At 55.1% G+C, this 12,872-nt stretch overlaps 1 protein-coding gene across 1 annotated transcript; it reads left to right on the top strand.

Annotated features, from left to right (window-relative positions):
- Positions 1-6,824: 6,824 nt before the first annotated feature.
- celsr3 (cadherin, EGF LAG seven-pass G-type receptor 3) lies at positions 6,825-12,036 on the top strand (the record flags this gene model as incomplete). The annotated part of the gene is made up of 2 exons (XM_047016891.1): positions 6,825-7,417; positions 9,092-12,036. Coding segments are annotated over exons 1-2 (3,538 nt in total), but the record flags the coding sequence as incomplete, so codon positions are not given.
- Positions 12,037-12,872: the final 836 nt, after the last annotated feature.

The raw sequence follows: 12,872 nt of genomic DNA, 5'->3' as shown, positions 1-12,872 counted from the left end.
GCTCGCCTTGGACAGAGACAATAGAGGGAGGAGAGGGAGAAAAGGGGATGTGGACATGAAAGTGTACTGGTTCTGAAACACGGGGGATGGGATGGAGGGAGGGAGCGAGGGAATGGCTGTGAGCAAATCTCTTGTCTTGAACAAGTGCAGAGAGGGGGAAACAAGATGAGAGATGAATGAGGTCAGGGATGCCCAAGAGAATAGAGGGATTCTTTGTAGATGTGTGAGTGAGAGAGGGTGAGAGAGACAGAGAGAGAGAGAGAGGAGCAACAGTGAAAGGGGTAGGTAGTAAGAGAGGGCAGGGAAGGAAAAGAGTAGAGGGAGGGAGGACTAAAGATATTGATGTGTATTTAAGTGCATGACTATGGCTGATAATGGTAGGGTTTCACCAAGCCACAGATGACGCCAAGTGAGATTGGGGGAGGCAAAGAGAGAGTGACAGAGACAGAGAGAGGGAGGGAAAGACTTCCTCTTTGAGGAGCACAATACACGAACGACATCTCCATTACACAGGTCTGATGTTCACATCCAGCATGTCGGCCAGCCTCCTGTCTGTTCCTCTGTTGTGATGAGTCACACTGTCACCAGAGGCAGAGAGGAGATAACAGTGGAATATTAGACGGGCCTCGTCTCTACGCATGCCAATGAATGAGGTTGTGTTAGCTTCGCTGGTCCCCTTTCCAAGCACACGGGGTGTGGTTTGAATATAATGAAACCTTTTATTTGCTAGTTTGTACTGAATCATTTTGGCTCTACAGGGTTCAGTGGTGTGCTTAAAATAAGTGTTTGTGGGTGTATGTGTGGGTATGTATGTGTGAGTGTGTGTGTGTTTTCATATGTGGGTGTGTGTTCATGTGTGTGCTTGTGTGGGTGTGTGTGTGTGTGTGTGTGTGTGTGTGTGTAGGGCAGAGGAGGCCATCTGGGGGAGAGGAGACGGGGTGGGGTGGGGTCCGGAGATGGACAGATTTAATCAGATAAACTCCTCATGCAACAGCTGTCACCCAGACCCTCCTTCCTCCCCCCTCCCTCCCTCCCCCCCTCCCTCTCTCCCTCTCCACTACCTAACTCTGTCTCTGTCACCCGGTCTTTCCCTCTCTGTCTCTCTCCTTCTGTGTTATCTATCTTTCTCTCCTGCTCCCTGTCTCCCTCTCTATCTCTCGCCAGATCTCTTTCTGTCTCTCTCTCGGCTCTCTTGCTTTCTCTCCATGCCTCTTTGTTCTTCTCTCTTTCTCCCGTTCCCTCTCTCTCTCTCTCTCGCTCTCTCTCTCTCACTCTCTCTCTCTCTCTCTCTCTCTCTCTCTCTCTCTCACTCTCTCTGTCTCTCTCTCTGTTTCTCTCTCCCTCCATCTCTCTCTCTCCTCCCTTTTCCACTCTCTCTCTCTCTATGCATTTCTGTCTTTGCTTTATCTTGTATGTCTGTATGTGTGTGTGTGTGTGTGTGTGTATGTGTGTGTCTGTGTATAAACGGCAAATTTGTCAGTGTGAATTTCACACCGGGAGTGTTAATGATGAGAATGGATCTCTAGCCTGGTATTTGATTCTAATTTGCTGTGTACATGTATGTGCTGTATGTGTTTGTGGTGTGCCTTTGCATGCCCTTCTCCCTTATCCTGTCCTATTGACCGGGTGAAGACTTTCCAGTTATCTGACCAGGCCTCACCTCGGGGGCCGTGATGTCAGAGGGCCCCAGAGCAACGGAGGGGGGGGTGGGGGAATAACAAAGAGAGTGAAACAGAGGTAGCAGAGCCCGGCCACTACGTCCAGCTGTCCAGCTCCCCCTCAGTATGCCTCCTCTCCGTCACAGCCCTGAGTCGAGAAAATGCACTTCCAGCAAGCAGGGGTGAAACCGCTGGAATCCCCCCTGCCCCCCACACCCCCTGCCCCCCAACCCTCCACCCCCCAACCCTCCACCCCCCAGCGGGGGGCGCTGGTACCAGCTCCGGGGCTCTGATCCATCCCCCACGGAGCTGTCGGCAAAGCCCTCCTCCCCGCACGCCGATCCGCTCACACGCTCCGAAGCCGAGCTGTCGCCGACGCCAATTAGCGGGGGGAGACGGATGCCTGCTCCTTCAGACTCCAGACTGTCGGTCCGTCCCGTGTCGTCCACACCTCCGTCCCACTTCCGCCCGGCCTTCCCCTTCGTCCGTGCCTCCGTCAGTCCATCCATCCCGACCCATCCAGCTCCGCGTTTCTCCGCCTCCACAGATCTGGCTGGCTTCCGGGGGATCTCGTCGAGGGTCGTCCCGCACAGACTGGAGATTTCAAACCCGTCCAGCGCCCCACAGTGTTCGTCTCCAGACCCCCTCGGGGGCCCTCTGTCGGGCCCCTAGGCCGCGTCGGCGCGCGTCCCTTCCTGTCAGGGCTCATCCTCACTTCCTGACGCGATCGTATCATTTAATAGACAGTGTTGGGGATGTACTGTAGTGGTGGGAGTGATGTTTATTGGACTAATGGTTGCAGGAGGATGTAGCTGTGACATGGTGCTGGGCCGCAGGCTCTAGGGGGACTGGGCTGCGTTGTAAAAGGGTTTGCTCAGGGAACGTTAGCCAATAACAATGGCTGATATTTATATCTGTGCCGCATTTCATTCTCTCCTTGCTCCTTTTGTAAATGTCAGCTCTCTCCCCTCCCCCCCCACCCCTCTCTCTTTTCTTTCTTTTCGGGCGCTGTTCTGCTCTCTCTCTTTCGTTTTTACCCCCCCCCCCTCACCTCTGTTGCTCTGTATCACTCTCCCTCTCTTCTCTCTCCTCTCTCTTTATTCAGTGATTTGGGTCACTGGCTGACTAAGAGACAACACACAGCTGGCCTATAAATTCCCCCACCCCTCCATCCCCCCCACCCAACTGAACACTCACAATCTCCTACACACACACACACACACACACACACACGTACACACCATCATGACTCAATCTGTCACTCTTTGGCACACTCCAAACCAAAGCGTCCTGGAACACATTGGTTCACTTTTGGTCCACACTGAGCTCTCTCTTCCAATCTCTCTCTCGTTCGCTCTGTTTATTTATCTGGTTCCTTTCTCTCTCTCTCCCCCACTCGATCCTTCCTCTGTCTCTCTCGCCCACTCATAAACAAAACTCTCTGACCTGAATGTAAGTACGTGTGTGTGTCACGCCGGTGCATGGGCCTCTGCATGCCTATGGATGTGGTCATGCATGTGTATCCATGAATCTATGTTTTACACTAACTCCTGCATCCTATTAAGATATTGTCACTAGGTCTGATTTGTATCTTTGTCGACACAAGCGCCCTAATGTGCAAACAACATGGCTGAATGTTTTGTGCACGCTGGATTAGCACATCAGTAATGTAGAAATCAAATTGGTCATGCAAGGTCTAGGCCCGGGCTAAAATCTAATAAACTGACTGCCAGATAAGAATCACACACACACACATACACACAGCCTCTGGCCCAATGGCTTAATCTCCTAGAATAATTAGTGAGTAGTGACATCATCTTTCTTTTTGGTTAAAGGGCCTCTATAGTCTAGACAATTAGGGGCCAGAGGGTGCACACACACACAAACCCCCACACACACACTGACACAAAGAGAGAGAGAGTTAGAACAGAGAAAACCTTCATATGCCCTCACAAATGTTGACAATGTATGTGTAAAAAGTTACAGAAAAAGCCGAAGCCTGCTTTACGAGACTGCTCAGTGGACGGCGCTCGACACCGTGAGGTGAGGCTCGTTATTCGCGCACACCGTTGCTCACATCAAGCTGTGAAGGATTCACTCACACGAACACCCCGCACACGCCACGCAGCTGCCGCCATATGCCATCGTCACTTGTACCGAGAGGTTGGGGGGGGGGGGTGTTGACTATCCGTTTGAGTAGCATGACTGGCTGCCCCTCTCTCTCTCGCGCTCTCCCTCTTTCGCTTTCATCCTCACTCTCACTATAAATTGAAGATTTTTTGATAACAACAGGCAATTGGCTGGCAAAATATACACCATTAGACATTTCATCCGTCTGCATGCTCTCCCAAGGCCCCCCCCCCCCCCCCCCTCCACCTACCCTCGTCTTCCTCCCCCAGTCACACCTCTTTTGAATATGCATTACTGTCGCATCATTTCCACTTTCACCAGATGCGCTGCGGCCAGCGACCACCTGCCGCTGGTCTCGCATTATGGGCGGTAGGTGGAGAGGTCTGAAGGACCCTGTGGCACAAGTGTCGGTCAGGCGAGGAGAGAGGCGCCGGAGGCAGGCAATTATAGACGATGTGACTGGAAATCTAAAAAAAACCCGTGCACCCCCGACCCTGACCCTCCCCTCCCCCCCTCCCCCAAGCACCCCGCACACTCAACCCCTTGGCGGGGTTTATAATCCACCACAGGCTCCCTGTAACCCCCCCACTCTCGCTGTTCCCATGGTAACCCCCAGCGCTGAATAGCACAGGCCCCGCGCGGCGGAGGAGACTCCCGCGAGGAGTCAGCGGTTATTGATCCACCAGTGCGTGGAGAGGAGCCAAGAGCCATCCAACCAGAAAGCCGACCAGCGAACCAGCCAGCCAACCAGGAACCGGCCAGGCAACCAGCCGAGAAACAACACTGTAGCCGAAGCCAAATTTGGGCCCGGCGGCACTGACTTAGGCATTTAAAGCGCAGTGGTGTCAAACTGCATTTTCGAGGCTACACGTAAAATGAAAGCCAAAAATACATAGCCTATAGCCTACAGACAATTTTTTGTGTGTGTTATCGAGAAAGTCCCAAATCCACATCAGCGATTTGAAGCAGCGTCGATCGCTGTCCATGGTGCTGACCTGCTGTGTAGCCCGTATATCGCACTCTGTCAAAAGCAAACCCTCGCCTCTCCTGTTGTTGTATGAGTACAGACCTGATACTTAAAACACAGGGTATTCAGGGTGTGGCAGTCCTTCATTAACAAATTGGCCGGCTAAGGGATTACAGACCCTGCATGCAAAAGCCGTCTTGGGCCGTCTCTGGTCTGACTGTTCCTCATCGTGTTCAACAGGCTCGCACGCCTCCGCCTGGATAGGGCGGCGCAGACAGATGTATTTGATGTTCATAAGCTCGACTTGCCGACTGATACATTATACATATCTGGAGAGGCTCTGCTGCCACTCTGCTGTCACTCACTCCCCGTGTCCCGCATGGCCTCCACTGAATTCGCAATCGGTCAAAGAAAGTTGTACTGATCTGAGCTGACAGGGGGTGTATTCGTTATTCATGTCCTGATGCAAAAGTTTGATGTCATCTTGAAGTGTTCATGCTCTACATTGGCTATGTGTTCCAAGCCCATTTCTCTCCATGTAGTCTGTCAGGCAGTCTACTTGGTCCAGTAGACGGCTTAGATGTGTCGACACACATCTTGCTAATCACATAGGGCGGCTAACCCACATTTCACATCCAGCCTAGACTGTAACACTTAACAGCCGCAATAGTTGCAATACAAGGCCGGCTGACCCTCGCTTAGAATCTCCTCAACTGACCCTCACGCCCACACTGACACCGCCCGCAGCTATTGAGGACGGGGCGTGCTTCGTCACGGAGGGTTCGGATTTTTTTGGTTTTGTTGTGCGAACACTATTTGAGAAGCATGAATTTTTCAACATGCATGGATCTGCTCCAAGCGTGCCGGCCACAGCCAGACTGAGGAAGCACAGATTGCTTTTCCGAGCAGATCTATTTTGTGCCACAGCAGCGAGTCCAATGATGTAGGGGAAACTGCCAGACACGCCTTCCTCAGCCGAGCTCAATATGGGGATTTAATTTCTATGTGTATTAGAAGTGAACAGCAAAGCAAATCGTATGATTGAATTTGAGGGAAAAAATGCATGAACAGACCAACAACTGGCATTTTACTCAGTAAGTAGGCCAACAGGAAATATACCTGCTCAGTCGTCCATGTAAATTAGTTTTGACTTGAGAGAATGGGATGGGAATAGGTGGCAGGAGAGGGGAGCGGGAGGTGACAACAGGAGGGAATGCCTGTTGGTGGAGGAAATGATTAGGAGCACTCATCGACGTGGAGATGGAGCATGACGTCACCCACAAAGAGGCAGCCTCACATGTGTCATTATAAGCTGTTGCCTGATAGTAAATGGTTATTGTGAATGGTATAGGAAAATACAGGTCGGTTTCGCACTTAAAAATACTGGTAGCGAGATTGTGTAAGGGTAGTAAAATGTTCTAATTCTGCGATAGGTGTGGTTTTCTGCTGTCTTCCAAGCCTTGCAATGCCATCTCTGATCATTTCTTTGTAAAGACATTTAAGTCACCCTAATTCCTTCCTTCTTTCCATCCATCCGTCCTTCTTTTATTCCAGTTGTGGCCATGGCGGCTGCGGGTGGTGTAGACTAACAGCCTTGCGCGCTGGAATAAACCATTCTGTCCTTTCACTGTGAGCGGAGGGAGAGCGAGCGTGTGTGTGACTGGGAGAGGCTGAGGGGGAGAGAGAGTGAGTGTGTGACTAGGAGAGGCGGAGGGAGAGAGAGAAGAACGAGGGGGAGGGGTGGCTTGGAGAGTGTAGCGCGAGGCTGGATAGTACCACCGGGTCTAACGGGAGAGCCATGTTGGATGTGAATGAACGGGAGAGATGCTGCTGCACCCCTGACGCCGCCAGCTCGAGCTTCACCGAACACAGTCAGTAAATGCGAACTTTCCGGGCCCACGGAGAGACGGGGGAGCACGGGGGAAGGTGTCGGGCGGTGCCGGTGGAGCTGGCTACCTAGCCGGCGACGGTAGTGAGAGAGAGTGAGAGATACACTCAAAGATAGAGATAGACAGAGAAAGAGAGGGGTGAGAGGGAGAAAGGGGGAGAGAAAGGATCTTACCAGACTAATGGCTGCATTGCTACAGGGTTCTAGCCTGCTTTCGCCGCTTGTTCTCCACCTGCTCCTCAGCCCTTTGTTCGCTGTTATCCCGGGGAAGATACCGGGGCCCTGCCGCTGGACCCCGGGCTCCTACCCTGCCGCCGGAGACGCCGTCAGACCGAGCCAGACGGGGCAATCTGGGGTCTTGGCGAGCGGCGGTTCGGATCTCCACCCCAGGTGGACGTTACCAGAATGCCCGGCAAGAAGCCTTTTTACCTTGCGCGGAGCTCACGGAGACTATTATCACCCCTTGTGCAAGGAAAAACGGGAGGCAAAAGGATCAGTCACCGGGGTACGGAACGGAGACGGTGTTCCCCACCCAGGTAGGAGCACTGGCGGAAAGAGGAAGGGCGTTGTTTTACCTGCTTTCTGCTCCCCGGTTCAAGATGATAAAAAACGACCTGTACAAAGGACTAGAATGTGTGCGTGGTCACCACCCATGCTACTGTTCGCTCGCCTTGGCCAACCTGATACCGGGGCAGTCTTTGTGCGCGACCAGCACCGGGAACCTCAAAGCGAGATATGGGGGATGACTTGGGAAGTGAAAGGGGCTCCCGAAAGGTACACAAGGCCACACCAGCAGCCGAGCCTACCTATATCGGATAAGGAGGGGCTACATGGATCTGTGCCACCGGTCTATTCTCATCCTTGTATGGGCCGTAACGCTTTGTGTACCAGCGTTATAGGCAGGGAGAACAGGAAGGGTAATTGTTCTCATTTTGGCAGTCACAATGTTATCGACCCCACCAGCCACGGCTGTAATCGTTCTCTGACTATCGTTACGTTGAGCCTAGGGAGGAGGGGAGGACAGCGGCCCTGCCCCTGCCATCTATCCCGAGAGGCAGCAGGCAACTCGGCCAGATGTTTCTCGCCATCCGGGATTACTGACGGTTCCATGGAGCTCACATGTTGCCCTAGCAGGCACACTCGAGACAGGCTCTGCGCCAGCTCCATTGGCGTGAATGTGGAGAAAAGGAGGAGAGGAGAAAGGCTAGAGGCACAAAGCAGCACACGTGTTACATCAACAACGGATTCGAATGAGGATTTGGACACTCTCACCACGACCAACCCCGAGGACCCAGCTCCTACTCCAGGGAGAGTACCACTGCTGGAAACCCGAAAGGAGAGCATTCAAACGCGGGGAGTGCGAAATGAGCCGGTGTGGGGGTCTCTCCCAGGCCCAGCATGTTTCGATTTATGGCAGAAGAGAACTGAAGGAGAACATGCAGTCAACTTTATAGGTCCCAGGGGGGACATACCAGCGCGCAATCTCCACTACCAATCTTCTTCTTTCACAAATACGCCGTTTTTTCGAGCCATCGGAACCACCTATGAAAAGACAGTAGCTTCAGACGGCGTGTTCCCTTTCATGGACACACAGGCTGCAGAAGCTTCAGTCACAAACTCCATCTCTCAGCCTGACTCCGCCAGTGAGTCAGCGCTCGTCACGCCAGTCATCTCTTTAGCTCATACTCGTTCAGCCGCGGCCCGAGATGCAACTACAATTCAATCTGATCTTACTCACGGCGATCGCTTTACCGTAAACCTCCGCTCGTTCCCCGTTGAGCTCAACTTGACAAAACGGTACGGTGACTCATTTTCTCACTCACCGGCTCGCCCACACGACACTGCCCGTTCGAAGCTCATGATATCAGCACCACGCGCACATTCAACAGCTCCCACCTTAAACCACAATTCCCAGGGTAAAGAAACCGAATCGCTAAGTTGGTCCTTCCAACCAAACTTCCCTAAAACTGAATTCAACATCAACACAGTCAGAAATTATAACCAGAACCAGAATAACAACAACGAGGAAGAAAAGAACAAAGAGGAACATATTCAAATCAAGAACGGAAGTAATGATTCCGACATTAGACAGGCGTCAGCAGACCGGAGTGGACAGAGTACGCAGACACGGCGGGGGTCGGTCCCGGAAGACTTGCTACACACTGAGGCCGCTGACAGGAGCTCTGGCGGCAGCTTAACCGCTGTCCGGGGGGGCACACGCTCGCAATTAAAATCCGGTAAACGAGTGTCATTACAACCCAAAGGTGTCAGTCAGCCAGGAGAGGAGAGGCATATGGGGGTCGAGGCTGAGGGGGGATCTGCGGGGGGAGGTGAATTACAGGTGGGGGAAGGGGAGAGAGAGGACAGAGAGGCAGCGAGGAGGGAGGAAGAGGGGGAGTGGGAGAGGGTGAGAATCACAAAGCCAGCAACCAGTCAGCCAGATGCCAGGGAAGAGACACAGGGAGGCCCAGGTCAGGAGGGGGCCAGCATCACACAGGCAGAGAAAAGAGGAGGAGGGAGTCTGGAGAAGCTGTTAGTGGTGGGGGATGACATACAGGATGAAAGGAAGGAGACCATAGCAACCTCCGGTAGATCTCGCCGTGCGGCCAACAGACACCCCCACTTCTCCCAGTACAACTACCAGGTGCAGGTGCCTGAGAACCAGCCTTCAGGCTCCTCGGTCATGGCCATGTCTGCCCAGGACCCAGACCCAGGAGACCCAGGCAGGGTCAGCTACAGCATGGCCCCCCTTATGAACAGCCGCTCCACCGACTACTTCCACATCGACCCTGACACGGGCCTCATCACCACCTCACAGGTGTTGGATCGAGAGCACATGGACCTGCACTACTTCCGAGTCACGGCAACAGACCACGGGTCGCCACGCCTGTCCGGAACCACCATGGTGGCGATCACCGTGGCCGACCGCAACGATCACTCGCCCGTCTTCGAGCAGACGGAGTACCGGGAGACCATCCGGGAGAACGTGGAGGAGGGCTATCCCATCCTCCAGCTGCGGGCCACTGACCTAGACGCCCCGTCCAACGCCAACATCCGCTACCGCTTCATCGGAGACACAGTGGCGGCCGCCCGCGCCGCCTTTGAGATCGACCCTCGCTCGGGGCTGATCACCACTCGCGGCGCCGTCGACCGGGAGTCCAACGAGCGCTACACGCTGCAGGTGGAGGCCAGCGACCAGGGCAAGGAGCCAGGGCCGCGCTCTGCCACGGTGAAAGTCTTCATCACGGTTCTGGATGAGAACGACAACGTCCCCCAGTTCAGCGAGAAGCGCTACGTGGTGGCGGTCAGGGAGGACGTGCGGCCTCACACGGAGATCCTGCGCGTTAGCGCCACAGACCTGGACAAGGACAGCAACGCCGCCGTCCACTACAACATCATCAGCGGCAACAGCCGCGGCCAGTTCTCCATCGACAGCGTGACGGGGGAGATCCAGGTGGTGGCGCCGCTGGACTTTGAGGCGGAGCGGGAGTACACGCTGCGGGTGAGGGCGCAGGACAACGGGCGCCCGCCGCTCTCCAACAACACGGGCATCGTCAGCGTGCAGGTGACGGACGTCAACGACAACCCGCCCATCTTTGTGTCCACGCCGTTCCAGGCGTCGGTGCTGGAGAGCGCCCCCGTGGGCTCGTCCATCCTGCACATCCAGGCCATTGACACCGACTCGGCCGACAACGCCAGGCTGGAGTACCGCCTCACCGGCACCAGCCCCGATACGCCCTTCGTCATTAACCCCGCAACCGGCTGGGTGACCGTCAGCTCCGCCCTCGACCGCGAGTCGGTGGAGCACTACTTCTTCGGCGTGGAGGCGCGCGACTACGGAGTGCCCCCTCTCTCCGCCACGGCGAGCGTCACCATCACGGTGATGGACGTGAACGACAACCGTCCAGAGTTCCTGCAGAGGGAGTACTTCGTCCGGCTGAACGAGGACGCGGTGGTCGGCACCAGCGTAGTCAGCGTGACGGCCGTCGACCGCGACGTCAACAGCGCCGTGACCTATCAGATCACAGGGGGGAACACCCGGAACCGGTTTGCCATCAGCACCGCCGGAGGGTCGGGGCTTCTGTCTCTGGCGCTGCCGCTGGACTACAAGCAGGAGCGGCGCTACGTCCTCACGGTCACCGCCTCGGACCGAACTCTCCACGACACCTGCCAGGTGCACGTCAACATCACAGACGCCAACACCCACCGGCCCGTGTTCCAGAGCGCCCACTACTCGGTGAGCGTGAACGAGGACAAGCCCCCCGGCAGCACCGTGGTGGTGATCAGCGCCACCGACGACGACGTGGGCGAAAACGCTCGCATCACCTACTTCCTGGAAGATAATATCCCGCAGTTCCGCATCGACCCTTCGAACGGCGCCATCACGCTGCAGGCCGAGCTGGACTACGAGGACCAGATGACCTACACGCTCGCCATCACCGCCCGGGACAACGGCATCCCGCAGAAGTCCGACACCACCTACGTGGAGGTCAACGTCAACGACGTCAACGACAACGCGCCCCAGTTCCTCAGCCCGCGCTACCAGGGCACAGTCACCGAGGACGCCCCGCCCTTCACCAGCGTGCTCCAGATCTCCGCCACCGACCGGGATGCGCACGCCAACGGGCGCGTCCAGTACACCTTCCAGAATGGCGAGGACGGCGACGGCGACTTCACCATCGAGCCCACTTCCGGAATCGTCCGCACCGTGCGCCGCCTAGACCGGGAAAGCGTCCCGTTTTACGAGCTGACGGCATACGCCGTCGACCGCGGCATCCCGCCGCAACGCACCCCGGTCCACATCCAGGTGACGGTGCTGGACGTGAACGACAACGCCCCCGTGTTCCCGGCGGACGACTTTGAGGTCCTGGTGAAGGAGAACAGCGCGGTGGGCTCCGTGGTGGCCCAGATCACCGCCACGGACCCGGACGAAGGCGCCAACGCCCAGATCATGTACCAGATCGTGGAGGGGAACATCCCGGAGATCTTCCAGATGGACATCTTCTCCGGGGAACTCACCTCGCTCATCGACTTGGATTACGAGGTGCGGTCCGAGTACGTCATCGTGGTCCAGGCCACCTCGGCTCCGCTGGTGAGCCGTGCCACCATACGGATCCGTTTGGTGGACCAGAACGACAACCGCCCACAGCTCCAGGACTTCCAGATCATCTTCAACAACTTCGTGTCCAACCGGTCCAACAGCTTCCCCAGCGGGGTGATCGGACGAGTGCCGGCCCACGACCCGGACGTGACGGACCGCCTCTACTACACCATCGACCGGGGCAACGAGCTGCACCTGCTGCTGCTCAATCACACCAGCGGAGAGATCCGCCTCAGCCGCAAGCTGGACAACAACAGGCCCCTGGTGGCTCCCATGGTCATCACCGTCACAGGTACGTGTGTGTGTGTGTCCATGTGGAGGATGGGGCCCTATTTGGGGGGGTGTTTGTGAGGGTATAGATGAGAATGGAAGAGAATGAGAATCGAAGGGATGGAAAGACCAGTTTGAACTTGTGAAAGTGAGCTTGGTGTTTTTGTCAGAGGATCCACTTGAAAGAAAGAAAGAACTTGTGAGGTGCCTTGCTGGTGTTCGCTGATCAAAGCCGTTTTATTGGAATTTCCCAGCTGAACTGTGTTTACTGACAGAACTGTGTTCCTGTGATGTTTCGAAGTTAGGGCTCTGGTGTCTGGGAGTGTGGCCTGTCTGCCGGCGTGTTCCGTGTTTTTATCTGCCCGATAGAGGCTGCCGGCCTATTTATGCTGCTTTTATGCCAATTGCACTGCCAACGTCTCATACATATTCCTCTGTCATTGTAGATGGGCATTCTCAATCTTGTACTTTCGTGGGTTTAGTTTGGGTGTGTCTATTTCTGTATGCCTTGAGCAGCCATACGTGTGTGTAAGTCAGGAAGTCAGGTGGCTGGAGCGGTCAGGGAATCGGGCTGGTAATCAGAAGGTTGCCGGGTCGATTCCCGGCCGTGCCAAATTACGCTGTGTCCTTGGGCAAGACGCTTCACCCTACTTGCCTCGGGGGAATCTGCCTGTACTTACTGCAAGTCGCTCTGGATAAGAGCGTCTGCTAAATGACTAAATGTAAGTGCATGCCTCGGTGTTTAACCTGTCCCCTTCAATTGTCTGTCTGTTTACCCCAGTAATACCATCCTCTCTGCCGCTTATCACACTGTTCTCTTTCTTTCTTTCCGCATTTGTTTCTGTCGCTCTCTTTCTC

This window comes from Hypomesus transpacificus, unplaced genomic scaffold (genome assembly GCF_021917145.1).
Source record: "Hypomesus transpacificus isolate Combined female unplaced genomic scaffold, fHypTra1 scaffold_426, whole genome shotgun sequence".
In the NCBI taxonomy this organism is placed as follows: Eukaryota; Metazoa; Chordata; class Actinopteri; order Osmeriformes; family Osmeridae; genus Hypomesus; species Hypomesus transpacificus.
The sequence above is the reverse complement of the archived record's forward strand: the minus strand, read 5'-3'. Positions and strand labels throughout refer to the sequence as shown.